A 15,131-nucleotide genomic window follows, 5' to 3' on the forward strand; every position below is an offset into this window, starting at 1 on the left:
TATGACCAACTTAGACAGCATATGAAAAAGCAGAGACATCACTTTGCCAACAAAGGTGCGTGTGGTCAAAGCTTTGGTTTTTCCAGTAGTCATGTATGGATGAGAGCTGGACTATAAAGAGAAAGGTAAATAATATATAATTTCACTTATATGTGGAATCTAAAACAAAACAACAAAACAAAAAATCCTGAGCCCAAAGATACAGAGAACAGATGTGTGATTGTCAGAGGAGGGATTGGAGGATGGGCAAAATGGGTACAGAAAATCATAAAATACAAACTTCTGGTTATAAAATAAATAAGTCATGGGGATATAATGTACAGTATGGAGACTGTATTATACTGTACAGCTAAAGGTTGCTAAGAGAATACATCTTTAAAGTTCTTATCACAAGAAAAAAATTGTAATTAAGTATGGGGATGATGTTAACTAGACTTATTCTGGTGATCGTTTTGCAATAAATACAAATATACACTTGAAACTTATATGTTATATGTCAACTATACCCCAATAAAAATAAAAATTGTTAAATTTTGAGGTAATTTCTCCCTAGGTTAAATATTTAGAGGGAGAGAGAAGAGTTTATTTGAACTCTTTGTTTGGAACTTGTAGACTTCATTAAGTAGAAAATTTCTACAGCCTGGAATACTAGATTTCTAGACTGACAAGACTGCTGACTAACTGCAGCATATTTCATACCAAAGGTGAAAAGAGCTTTTCTAAGTACCTAAGAAGGAGTTCCAGATAGTACACTGTAAGCCTGTCATTACGGAAAATAGAGATGCTTCAAAATGTTATTAAATATAGTTAATTCAAAGAAATTAAGAAAATGGCGGTCTTCATTTTGGTAACCTAAACATAATCTGGAAACCAGATTTCAAAAAACCAGGTAAGCCATATTTTCAACAGTTCCACAATCACTTTTTAATCAAATTCTTGCTTATCTTTTTCTGTTCAACATTCTCCAGTTTGAGAAAACAAGAACCTCCCTCAATAAACAAACAAAGCTTACCTTTAAAGAAATTTTGATAAAATAAAACTGCTAAAAGTACTGGTATTCAAGATAAACTTATCTCAAACTATGGAATAAGCTAATATGGTGATACATGGATCCTGATACCATTCATGCATATTTTGTAAAAAGCCAGCCTTGGGAAATATCATAGAATGGTGTTTAATGGCTCTGAGAGGCTGGAAGTTAAACTGCAGAAAATTAATAAGCTGTTTCAATCTAATAGCCCAATAGTGATGTTACCCTCAAAGGTAATATGGATTTACTGCTCTTTAGAAAATTAGCCAATCATATATTTAATTTAGCAGTTTTATTCTGTGTTCCTTTTTCAATGGATCGTACCACAAACCAGTGCTCTTAGAACTAGCTCTCTGTTGTCCTGCTGGTTTTTTCATTTTTAGGTTAAACAAAACTTTGGCCTATGCTAACAACTTTAAGAACTTTTACAACAGCAAGAATAGACACCAGTACATAATTATACTTTAATGTAATCTTCTGACCTATTCTAGGGTGGTGGGTGGATCACAAAATCAAATGCCAACAAAGTCTTTGTAGGTGAAATCTGCAAAGTCAGCTGAAAATGAGATGACAGATGCTAGCAGCTATGTTGTTGCCATTTGAGTAACTGCCTAGTCACACTGGTTTTAAAACTCTTATGCTATTAAAATAACAGGAACAAAACGTTTGCCTACAACTCCAGTAGTAGGGTTTGTGAGTCACTGAGTTTCTTTCATATTATTTCCACCCTTTCTGAGTCTGTTTAAAATACCCTTGAGCATACTAAAAAAGCCATAGAGGTTAACCAGCCCTCAGAGCACACTTAGCGGGTTGGAGGCACAAACTCAGAAACACAGAGGTCGATGAAATCAGCCTTCCTCCCTGAGACTTTTTGGACTCCAACGTCTTTCTAAATCTGATATAAAGTAACTTACAAAACATACTCCAGGTAGATTTTATCACTTCCTCCTCTATTGCCCCAGAGCTCTTTGTTCACAGTATACCGAATTTGCAATTGCTTGTTTACATATCCACCTTTGCGGCTTGACTCATGAACTGTTTGAGGCTCAGATCCAAGCATCTACCCCTAAACATAAAGCCTGAGGCAAGATTTGCGGCATATAGATACTTGCTGAACTGGATTTTCATTTTCTTTATCACCAAGTCCTTTAAAAACTTAAAGGACTAACATGCAGGAAGAGATAAAATGATAGGGGGAACCAAAAGAATCAACATGAACCTGCAACCTAGAAACCACTCTCCAAACCAGAAGCAGAGGTTGGCGGGGCAACAGTAAATAGAAGGAAGTAAGAAGAGTCGCCTCCTTGGTATTTTCCCCCCAATAACCCGAGTCTCTGTAAACATTCCATAAGAGCAAAAGAAAACTAGGGAGATGAGTACAGTCTAATTGAAACATCAGACAGCCAGTGCTACAACTCGTAGTGGTACAGCCATATGGAAAAACATCACAGTGGCAGTTTCCAGAAAAGCATGGAGAGAACATTATCGTGTCAGTGACGGACTTCAGAGTAGGGCCTCAGGGATGCCAGAAATGGGAGGCTCATTCACCTCATTTCTAAGTAAGTACCAAGAACTTACCTGACACTGGTGCTTCAGAGCACCAACTGTAGAGCTGAAGCTGGTTAAAGCACAGGAAGGAACTCAAAACAACTGTTTTCAAACTTTAAGAACATAAGAATCACCTCCTGGTAAAACAAGCCCAAGTTGCCAGGCTGCACTCCAGGGATTGATAACACATGTAAGATCCAGAAATCTGCATTTTTAGGAAATAGCCCAGCTGATTCTGATGAAAACAAACTAGAGGCTCACTATTTGAAAACACTATCTTAAGAGACCACCTGTCTCATCTCTCACTTCACAACTGAGAAAGATGAGGTGAAGAAAATCCAGTACTTCCAGCCCTGAAGGTCTTCTTTGGAGGCAAATATTATGAAGGTGGTGTCATTAGACCTCCTGGGTTCATGGAATCAAAATCAGAAACTCAGTAGCACTGCTTTAGTATCAGAATCTCTGATGTAAGGTCTTGGCAGATTAAAAATTGTACCTGGGACGAGTACCTCCACTGCAACTGTGGGGCTGGAAGAACCTTGCAAGGAGTGTGTATTCTCTTAGAAAGCAGAAGGCAGAAGGGAAAAGGTACAGATATTCTCCTTCTTGAGATTTGAGATTAAGTAAATACCTTTTATAATACCCGGTCCAGGATTTATTTCAAAGCCATAAGCATAAACCAGAGAGAAAGGACATGTCTACAGTGCTTAACAGATACATTTGTTTGTATGTATATACACAGTAGCAGCACTTCCGACCAGGCTGGCCTTCATTACCTGTGTCACGGAGTGGGAGCTGCTCCTCACTCTCTGAGAAGGGAGGAGTCCGGGGCCTGCGATTCCTCTCTCTGTGCTCACCTTGCCCATGGTCCCACCTATAAACGGCTTCCTTGCAGGGAAGCCCCGCTTTCCGTGAGGTTTTGGGAGAGAGCTGGTCTTGCTGTCTGAACTGTTTTTCCCACTTCCGAGTTCGATGGCTAGAGTGAGCCTCCCAGTCATCCGATTCGGTGCTCAGAAGCACCTCACCGCTGATCTTGGGGAGGGGAGGTCTCCGGAGCCTCTCGTGGCCACAGCGTTTTCTTTCAGGCTCAGTGTTACCTTGGGGATCGTCCCTCACTTGACCCGAGCTAGAAGATGACGGAGGTTTCTCTGATGCACAATGCTCTTCCGGTTCTCCCAAGTTCTCCTGTGGATGTCTGGGTCTCTCCCTCCTGTGCTTCACAGTCTTTTCCTCATGTTGGAGTCTACAAGGCCTTGAGCTTCCTGAACCCAACTCCCTTGCCCTCCTTGACCGTGGCTGGTCTGAGCGGAGGTGGAGGAACGTGAAAAACAGAAATGCAGGTTAACTTAATGATTCAGTATGAACTCACTACAGGATGGAGACAGGCCTCAAGCTTAATATATTTTAAAGTGAAGAAGACCATTTTTTCAGCTTAACAAACTGAAACGAATGGATTAGTATTTGCCAGAATGGTCTGTGCATACATGAAGGATTCTAGGTACATAGTCAAAAAGGTAATAAAACTAAAATGAAATTAAATGAAATAAGTTAAATCTGAAAGAAGAGTCTGATCATGATTAGGGAAGGATTAACATAGTAGTTTAATATTTGCCAATAACAAAAATTCCAGTCATTAAGTGTTCTTTTCTATTTATAAAATCAATTTGGAACTAGTATATGGTGGGGGAGGGTGGTAAGTAAGAGATGAGGGAATCTTATAAAAATAGAAAAAGAACTATACTTTGTGATTCCAGTCAGAGACTTTCAAATATTCTTATTGGAAATAACAATAAATTTAGATCAGAATATTGCTAGTTTCTACTTGGTCCAGACAGACAGATTTTGTATTCCTCCACCCTCTCCCCTTAGGTGGCCAAAGAAAACATTCCCAGAAAAATTACAGTTCAGTGTGGAAGAAGAGGGAGCAAAGGAGAATTTTATGTGAGTAAATGACCCTGTTATCTTTGGATGACTCTGTTTCAAATCTTACTTGAAGCTGTGCAGAGGAAAATAATTAAAAATAGATGTCATAACGGAATACATAAAAAGAAGCCAATTCCTAAACATATTTCAGAAAACTTTATGATACTGTATTCTGTACATAGAAATACAACGTGTGCTAAATATACAAGTCCCTAAGTTTAACAGAAACTAGAGAAACAGCACATACATGGTGCTTTGTTGTCAGGTCTTTTTTAGGAACTAGAAAAACTATGAAAACAAAGGAAATGAATTAAAAACGCATATTCCAAGAGCATATTTAACATTTCCAAAGATTTTTACTATAATGGGGAAATAACAAAAAGAAATCCTAATTCCATGGAAAATTGCTAAAACAGCCAAGATTCCCCATTGGAATTAGTCACTTGCTGAACTGCATTTGAAGCAGCTCTTGCAACTGGATGGGATGTAGAAAAAATAAATAACCATACCTTTCCTTAGTTATCAGGGTTTTTTTGTTTGTTTGGTTTGGTTTTGGGCTCTTTGCTTTTGTTAATGTTTGTTAATCTAGTGAAGGAATACAGGAAGGGGAGATATGGATATGTCTTAAATGCATCAATGATGCAAAAAAAGCTTGTATTCAAAACTCTAAATGGTTTCTTCTTGAGCTTTCCAGAAGAAAAGAACATTTGCTTCAAAGACGACATCTAAATTAAAACCTGTCTTCTAAAAAGTCTGTAGAGGTATTTATCTTCATAATTTATGATAGAATTTATTTTTTACATAAAGCAAAAGTGAAACAGACAATTACTGTCTGTAATAAAAAAGTATGCTTTACACAAACTATTATTTTAAATGTATCTTGACAACTGACAAAGAATCTATTTACTACTGCTGTGAATTAACAAAATACTGACCAGCTACTTAAAGGATGATCACAAGGAGGAAACAATGGTTTAGTGTTAATACCAATGTTCCCACAGAAAACTGCAGGAGTGAAACCTGCCTATAAACCCACACAGAGAAAAGAAAGGTTTTGTTTTTAACATCGACTTGTGAAGTCATGATTGTTTTACTTTTACTTCTTTTAATATGTTAACAGATATTAACAGTTGTACTTTAGGGAAGTGTGTTGCAACAATTAGAACAGGGCTATTACTACATTTTCACAGAGTTGATAGGGAAAAATATTTATTGTGATCACTTGTGATATCTTTAAACCTGAGGCAAAAAAGAAGACACGGATGGAAGAATGTTTGAATCCTTTAAAACCCTGTCCAGTTAAGGACTGAGACGTCTGTATTTCTTGAGACCAAGTTATTTGGCAAATATAATTAACTTCCTTACAGGCAATACACACATATATGTATATACATATACATATATATGTGTGTGTGTGTGTGTGTATATATATATATATATACACACACACAAATATATTTGCAAACATTTTGTATTCTTCCATGTTTGTCTTTCAAAACAAAATGATTTTTGTTTGGACAGACCAAATATTTAATACACACATTGCATTAAAGTGAAACGTGAAGTCACTCAGTCGTGTCTGACTTTTTGTGACCACAAGGACTGTAGCCTACCATGCTCCTCCATCCATGGGATTTTCCAGGCAAGAGTACTGGAGTGGGTTGCCATTTCCCTCTCCAGAGGATCTTCCCAACCCAGGGATTAAACCTGGGTCTCCCGCATTGTAGGCAGACACTTTACCATCTTAGCCACCAGGGAAGTCCGCTTTACATTAATATATGTACAAATAATAACACTTTAGAGTTTAATAAGTCTTCACAAAAATTCTATTGTTTAATCTTTTCAACATCCATGTGAAGGATATATTTTTAGAATCTCCATTTTACAGATGAGAAAAAGGATTACAGTGATTATAGTGGATAACTTCCTTAATATTACAATTTTTCTAAGGAAGGGATGTAACTTGAATCAAGGTCTAATGACTCCAAAGACAATGACTTAAAAAAAAACCTCTAATATGCCAGCCATACAGGTGAGGGGCTTTGAAAGAGAAACATGGCTTCATAAATAAGATATACAATTTCAGTTGATACAAATCTGACAGGGGTTTTGGATAATTCCAGATTTGTAGAAAATCTATAAATGATTACTTTTTAAAGATTAATTTATTAAAGTTTAAGTAAAATTAAAGCTAAAGCGACCATTTCCATAATGATTCACTGTGATTATTATATAAGAAGACAAAAATTATATTGCACGCAAAGGCAGAGAAGTACAATTCAAGAATATCCCTTATGTGTTGGGAAAGGACCACTGCAAAGAACATACAGCTGCTTTGTAAACGTCAGGTGGACTACAATGTGGTTTCTGTGGAACTCACCTTGGTCTAACTCAAAGGCATATAAACGAAGATCACATGTTCAGCAATGTATCATCTCCCAGCAACAACACAACTGAAGAGAAATTCCAACACTACTTTACAGGTACACATTCAGGAGATCCCTAGATCCTATTCCCAATCCCCCCGCCCCAACTCCAAGAAAAGCACATACAGCATTCTCTGTAACTTTACAAAAGCATTAAATGCAAATTTTTTAAAAAATTTAGGTGTCCCTGAAAATCTACTGAATGTCTACAGAAATAAATCACAATGACAATACTCTGGTCAAAACCATCAGGTTTGAGTCCCAATTCAAGTAAGTGACAGGTTTTAAAAGAGGATTGCTAAAATCAGTACTTTAGTGTACTTATTTACCACCCTAATGTTTCTAGATTCAAGTTTAGAATGGTTATATTTTTATCTGCAATGAACGTGCCTTCTGGCAGAATTACAAAAAAACAAAAAAACACTAGATCATATCTCTAAGATTTTAATTAAAGCTGATGAGTAACTCTTTACCTTCTGATCTCTAGTACAGAAAAATACTGGCAATTTTTCTTCTTGAATGATGTATTACATCATTTTATTAAAAAAAACAGGTTAAGGAAAATGGCTATCAAAAAAGAGTTGAGCATTTCACATGTGGAAGAACACACCGAGCCACAAGTAGAGAATCAATCTGCTTACTAATTGTGTTAGAGTTGAGCTCTACTCATTTTGAAAGATTTAGAACAATGTGACTGGAAGACTCAACTATAATAATCCTATTATCTACATACACATACTTTTCATTCTACTCACCAAAGAAAAATACCTACTTACGTTTTATGATACTATAGAAAAGCAACTGATAATTAATTTTCAGGGGCCTTGGGGATTACTCATCTTAAAATCTTTATTCTCTAGAAGCTGCCTTTAGATGTTATTTGGTTGGTATTTGGTATCCTAAATATGGTCTCCAACTGAGCTACCACAGAAGCCAAGTTGGTTCAGAGGGTAAAGAATCCACCTGCCATGCGGGAGACCTGGGTTGGATCCCTGGATTGGGAAGATCCCCTGGAGAAGGGCATGGTGACCCACTACAGTATTCTTGCCTGGAGAATCCCCAGGCAATCTCCAGGCGCCTGGCAGGCTACAGTTCATGGGGTCACAAAGAGTCAGATGCGACTGAGCGACTATGTACAGCACAGCACATGGTCTCCAAGCTGAACTACAGTTAAATACTGACACTAAATTAAACTATAGGAAATAGCCTTCCTTTGACATGTCATTAAAAAGAACTAAATAATACTTGCAAATACTCATTTCCCAACACACTTTTAAGATAAAGAATCACCATTACCACAAGTGCTTCCACCACCACCACACCACCACCACACTGCAGAAGCAGGCACTAGAGAAGGGATCTCTCTCTCTCAGAAAACTTTCTATATGGTAGAAATAGCAAAGAAAGCATCAAAAGCGAAACCTCAACAGAAAATCATAATATTCAATTTTGTCACCAGCAGGATAATCCATTGGCCTAGGTTTAAAAGATAAGAGGCATGGGAAAAAAGCTTTGGTATCCAGTAATCTATAAATGCTGTACCTCCTTTATTATTTATGCTACTTTGAGGCTTCAAACAGTACTGCCCAGATTTCCTTGAGGCAGAGACTCATTTGCCATTTTTCCATACCCTAGTTTATGTGCTTAGAATGTAATATAACATTCTAAGTAGCAACAATGCAAAAGAACACATGTCAGATTTTGCTAAACTATATTCACATTTTACAGCCATAAAAATGACTCCGGTCATCCATCTAAAGAACAGATGGATTCATTAGATAAGATAAAATTTCACCACAATCTAAATGGGCCCTAGAGTCACTACAGACAAATTTAAAGAGTGTCTTGCAACTGAGTCTAAAGACAGAAATTGTTACCTCCATCTTCATAATAGTAACTATCACCATAAGCACTGACTCCAGAAGACTCTGGAAAGTGTTTCTTTCGCTTTTTCTCTTCCTGTAACTCCTTTTCTTGCAAGAGTCGAGCAATGTCCTGCAAATACAGAGAGAAGAAAAATAAATACTTCAGAGAAAGAACAAACGCCATACAGTAACCCTACTGGTCAGTGGTTTGACATTCCACTCCCAGGCTTTTGTGGCTCTGCCTATGGTCTTCTAGACCTTCTGGTATTATGCTCACATTGTCCAAATGTCAAAGACGACTGCTTAACAGGAAGCGCACAAGATACAGATGAGGGAGAAAGGTTTTTTAACTAAATTTAAATCTAACTCAACCTGAAGATATCCAAATATACTATTCCTAAAACTGGTTATGGAACAGAATTTTTAAAATACATATTTATGGGCCCTTTTTCCAAGATGATGATTCACTAAGTCTGAATGAGGAAGACTGCCATAATCTATAACCTTTTTTAAAATTTATTTTAAATTGGAGGATAACTGCTTTACAATGTTGTGTTGGCTTTTGCCATACAACAACATGAATCAGCCACAAGCAGACATATGTCCCCTCACTCTTGAACCTCCTCCCCACCCCTCTAGGTTGTCACAGACTGCTACATTGAGCTCCATTAACTTCCCATTAGCTGTTTATTTTATATATAGTAATGTATATATACACTGATTTCATTCCATTTAAAAAAAGTTTTTTAAAGAATCTTTCAACTGATTGTGATTTAACTTTGCATTAGAGGATGGCTGTCTTACTTAAAAAAAAACAAAACAGAAAACAGTCCTCCTCCTGTCTCTCCTATGCTCCATCTCCAGGCAAGTTTTCAGCAGCTGCTGAGTGGCAAATAACATTCTGATTTCATCCCCTAAAAAATCACCACCCCACTTTGAAAACAAAGCAATACACAAATAACTATAACACAATCAAATTGTAAATGCCTCAGAAAAAAGGGGGAAAATGTCTATGAGTGCAGAAAAAAGGGAATACTACTTCTGCTTATATGAATTAGTTCAAGGCTTTGCATTAATGTTAGGTTTTAAACAAAGAACTGGATTCCAACAGGCAAGGGAAGATATTCTTTGCTGAGAACAACACGAGCAAAGTTATAAATATTTTAATGGGCATCACTCTAGAAAACAACCAATAGTCCAATTAGAACACTGTATGTGGGGTGTTAGAGAAAGATGAGGTTTAACAGACAGAGGCTGGATGCTAGGCACCCTTTATAGGTCAATTGTTAAAAGTCTGGTCTATAATGTAAGGGGTGAAAAGTTCCTAAAGATTTTGAGCTGGAGATAGAGTTTGGAATTTGAAGATTATTTCTATAAAAGGTCCAATAAAATAGCACGTAAACTTTGTTTATGTATACTTTTTAAAAAAGAATATCCCTAGATGTTACTAGGTTCTTAAAGATCTTACAAATATGGCAACAGTACTCACTGATACAAATGGTAATAAAAATCACAGGCAGTTCTGAGGGGCTTACTTCTGAGGCAAGAATTAATCACCATTCTTTCTGCATTTTTCTGAATAAGTCAAATGAAGAATATACTAAGACTGCAAGGCAAATAAAATTCATCTGAATGACTTAATTTTCTCTTATATCAGTGTAGAAAAAAGTTGGATGCTGAGGCTAGATGAATTAGCAGAGGTTATCAGTATTCTTGGAAGGCTTCCCAGGTGGCTCAGCAGTAAAAAATCCACCCGATAATGCAAGAGATGCAGGAGACTTGGCTTCGATCCTTGGGTCAAGAAGATCCCCTAGAGGAAGAAATGGCAACCCACTCAAGTATTCTTGCCTGGAAAATTCCATGGAGAGAGGAGCCTGGCAGGCTACAAACTATGAAAGAGTCGGACAAAAGTCGACTGAGTGACTGAGCATGCATGTAAGCACACACACATCCACGTACATAGCTTTTAATGTTCACGAAATAGGCTTAAATTCAAATTTATATTATTAACATATATTCTGTAACTGACTTCTATGCTGGAAATTTCTCATGAAACTGTGTAAATATATACATATATTTGGTAAGTTCCAGTTCAAGTCAGAGATGCTTCAGAGACATTGGAAGAAAAACATTAACTATTAAAATGAATTTCTTTGGGCCTGAATTCTTTATCTGTAAAATGAAGAGTCTGAGCTAGTGAACCTTAAAAGTCAAATGTCTTGACATCCCAACACACACTGTAATAATCTGGAAATGTTACTGGGTGCCCTCCTCTGTGCCAGGTTCATTACATTTATGCATTACAATCAAGTAACCAGTTACGGAGGGGTGTGACAAGATAATTTATTCTCCTCACACTAATATCTATTTCAGAATTTCCTAAATCCATATACATCTTACTATGAAAGTAGGAAGAAAATGTAAACACTTCCCTGAGTTGTCATGTTGACTAAACACCCAACACTACATTTTCTTAAGTGGTTTGTTTTCCTGAAAACAAAAGTCTCCCTTTATGTAACTGAATAAAAATATAGAGGAAAACTACCAGGTCCAACTGTCAGCCAAAGTTATTAAACTGCCCTCCAAGGGACTTTATAATTGCTTTCCTACTATCAAATTTATTCCTAATGAATACATAGTAATAGGGCACTTTCTCAATGTGAAGAGCCAAAAATGAACCAAAGAGAAACAAAGTGATACCCATTTTGTACAATGTATTAGATGGTCAAAAGGAGTGCTTTTAACCAAGTAGAAAAATAATAATCATAATGTGTCATGCATCTCAGCACTCAAACCTTTGTTCTTTTAACATCTCAGCTCCTTTTTTATGAGTAAGCTTCTTCTGGCTGACAAGAACAGCTAGCTGTACTTAAGGTGGGAAAGGAAAAAGGATTTCAACGGGAATCTGCTGTTATACTATAAACCATGGCTCAGCCAGGTCAGCTCTCTTCCCTGCTTTCCAACATTACTGCACAGTGGGTTTAGTTAGGTGATTTCAATTAAAAAAAAAAAAATCTCCCCTGAAACAAGCTAAAGACAGCAATTATTAGTCACCATGCTTGGATGCAGCTTAGTCATCCCTGACATAAACAACCTCCTTGATCCTCTGCTTCCTTCCTGTTAAAGGTTGGTCTATAACAGCATTTCCCAACCTGTTTCTGAGAACACTGGTATCAAAAGTTCACCAAAAAATAAAAAACATTCAACAGAAAACATGTATTATATCTAATTCTCTAAACATATTAGCTCATGTTAACATTCTAATGAAAGAAAAGTAATGTTATCTTCTTGCAACCCCAGAATTTCCAAATTTATTTTGTGACATAAGTCTTTTTGTTACATAAAATATATACATATATATAAACCTTACTAAATTAGTGTTTGACAAAATATAACTTGGGGAAAAAACAAATCTAAAAGAACTCCAAAATCCTTCTGAGGTCACATTCAATTATTTTTTAATTAATAATATTAATCAGGTAGACTTACTTTGGGTTAATATGCAGAAATAACTGTTGTGCAGAAGACTTTCTCTTTTTTTAATTTATTTTTTAGTTAGAGGAAAATTATTTTACAATGTTGTGCTGGCTTCTGCCATACAACTAATCAGCCATCATTATACATATATCTGCTCCCTCTTAAGGCTCCCTCCTCTCCTCTCACAGAAGACTTTCTAAGTAAACACATTTATTAAAATAACACTCAACTCTGGAAAATGGGAAGCTGTGAGCATAAGTAAAGGCAGAGTTAAGGATTCCTGGACAGTATGGTACTGGCACAAAGACAGAAATATAGATCAATGGAACAAAATAGAAAGCCCAGAGATAAATCCACACACCTATGGACACCTTATCTTTGACAAAGGAGGCAAGAATATACAATGGAGAAAAGACAATCTCTTTAACAAGTGGTGCTGGGAAAACTGGTCAACCACTTGTAAAAGAATGAAACTAGAACACTTTCTAACACCATACACAAAAATAAACTCAAAATGGATTAAAGATCTAAACGTAAGACCAGAAACTATAAAATTCCTAGAGAACATAGACAAAACACTCTCCGACATAAATATCAGCAGGATCCTCTATGACGCACCTCCCAGAATATTGGAAATAAAAGCAAAAATAAACAAATGGGACCTAATTAAAATTAAAAGCTTCTGCATAACAAAGGAAACTATAAGCAAGGTGAAAAGACAGCCTTCAGAATAAGAGAAAATGATAGCAAATGAAGCAACTGACAAAGAACTAATCTCAAAAATATACAAGCAACTCCTACAGCTCAATTCCAGAAAAATAAACAACCCAATCAAAACATGAGCCAAAGAACTAAACAGACATTTCTTCAAAGAAAACATACAGATGGCTAACAAACACATGAAAAGATGCTCAACATCACTCACTATCAGAGAAATGCAAATCAAAACCACAATTAGGTACCATCTCACACCGATCAGAATGGCTGCTATCCAAAAGTCTACAAGCAATAAATGCTGGAGAGGGTGTGGAGAAAAGGGAACCCTCTTACACTGTTGGTGGGAATGCAAACTAGTACAGCCACTATGGAGAACAGTGTGGAGATTTCTTAAAAAACTGGAAATAGAACTGCCTTATGATCCAGCAATCCCACTGCTGGGCATACACACCAAGGAAACAAGAATTCAAAGAGACACGTGTACCCCAATGTTCATCACAGCACTGTTTATAATAGCCAGGACATGGAAGCAACCTAGATGTCCATCAGCAGATGAATGGATAAGAAAGCTATGGTACATATACACAATGGAGTATTACTCAGCCATTAAAAAGAATACAGTTGAATCAGTTCTAATGAGGTGAATGAAACTGGAGCCTATTATACAGAGTGAAGTAAGCCAGAAAGAAAAACACCAATACAGTATACTAATGCATATATATGGAATTTAGAAAGATGGTAACGATAACCCTGTATGTGAGACAGCAAAAGAGACACAGATGTATAGAACAGTCTTTTGGACTCTGTGGGAGAGGGCGAGGGTGGGATGATTTGGGAGAATGGCATTGAAACATGTATAATATCGTATATGAAATGAATCACCAGTTCAGGTTCAATGCATGACACAGGAAGCTTGGGGCTGGTGCACTGGGATGACCCAGAGGGATAGTACGGGGAGGGAGGTGGGAGGGGGGTTCAGGATGGGGAACACGTGTACACCTGTGGTGGATTCATGTTGATGTATGGCAAAACCAATATTGTAAAGTAATTACCCTCCAATTAAAATAAATAAATAAAAACAAAGGTAAACAAACAAAAAAAGGATTCCTGGAATGCTACAGGAATGCTATGTCAAGAAAACAGATTCACCAATTCCTTTCAATGGCTCACATATTCTGCTAGAGACCTCCTACAGAGAAATAAGATACATGGTCATTATCATTAATGTCCTTGTCTGTTAGGTGCTAGAAGCAAAATGATTAACATAATGTAAGACATGCAAAGATGACTGCTCTAAGACAGACATTCACACAGTAAGGTGCAGAGGAGCCCCATGCAACTTTCTCAAATAGAAGACAAATTACTGAACTGTTGGATCCCTTTGGGTACTTTTATGGTTTATACAATTTTATATATCAGGGTTACTTCTCCCTTAAGGTTTTCACCTCTATCATAATAGCAGTGGGATTCAAAATGAGAAAATCTTGGGCATAAAGACAATCTAAGGGAGATGTGAAAATGTGACTGTCAAATGACTATCAGAAGAACAAAAAAAAGGAAAGCCATTCCATTAGATTGCTAAACTTTTTTATTACCTAGCAATTACTATATTAACATCTAACTCAGTAGGAAATGCAAATCAGGTATAATCCCAAAAGGGTCACTCTGTAAGACCAGAAAAACAGGACAGTACCAAATTCATGGCTGTAAAAACACCAATATAACTAGGATAAAAGGAGAGAAGAATTTTCTCAACCAGAGGCCTCCCACTCACTCCCCCTGTCTGGCTATGTATGTGTAAACTTATTTTTAAAGTGCCACAACATAGTGAAAAAAATAAGTAGCTTAAATTATTACTACCTGAGCTATTTTCTAGATACTACCAATTTACATAAATATATTTTTAGACCATGAATTTCTAGTCACATTAAGAATGCTATGAAAAAGTACCATGGCTCACACTAGATTAATTTTTAATGTAAATTGGTTACTAAGTTCATCCCTGAATAGTTCACATTATAAATGGCTCCAAATTGTTGGATTAGTGCCACAGACTTTTCATTACATGGTTGGCCATGATACTATTTATTCAAGGGGAAAAAAAAGGCTTTCCCTAAAAATAGTTTCACATTCACACATATTTAT

The 15,131-nt window shown here is 36.7% G+C and overlaps 1 protein-coding gene across 2 annotated transcripts in view; it reads right to left on the reverse strand.

The window, feature by feature from the left end:
• The window catches only part of CCDC50 (coiled-coil domain containing 50), an 83,425-nt gene that overhangs the window by 23,920 nt on the left and 44,374 nt on the right, over positions 1-15,131 (reverse strand). Inside the window, exons 5-6 of one of the 2 annotated variants that reach the window (XM_070371790.1) lie at positions 8,805-8,922; positions 3,355-3,879 (exon numbers count right to left, since the gene is read on the reverse strand). In XM_070371790.1, coding sequence (XP_070227891.1) covers positions 3,355-3,879; positions 8,805-8,922 — 643 coding nt within the window. The remainder of the gene's footprint in view (positions 1-3,354; positions 3,880-8,804; positions 8,923-15,131) is intronic. The other variant, XM_005901192.2, reaches the window with a different exon arrangement.

The sequence above is a fragment of the Bos mutus genome, chromosome 1 (genome assembly GCF_027580195.1).
Source record: "Bos mutus isolate GX-2022 chromosome 1, NWIPB_WYAK_1.1, whole genome shotgun sequence".
Classification (NCBI taxonomy): Eukaryota; Metazoa; Chordata; class Mammalia; order Artiodactyla; family Bovidae; genus Bos; species Bos mutus.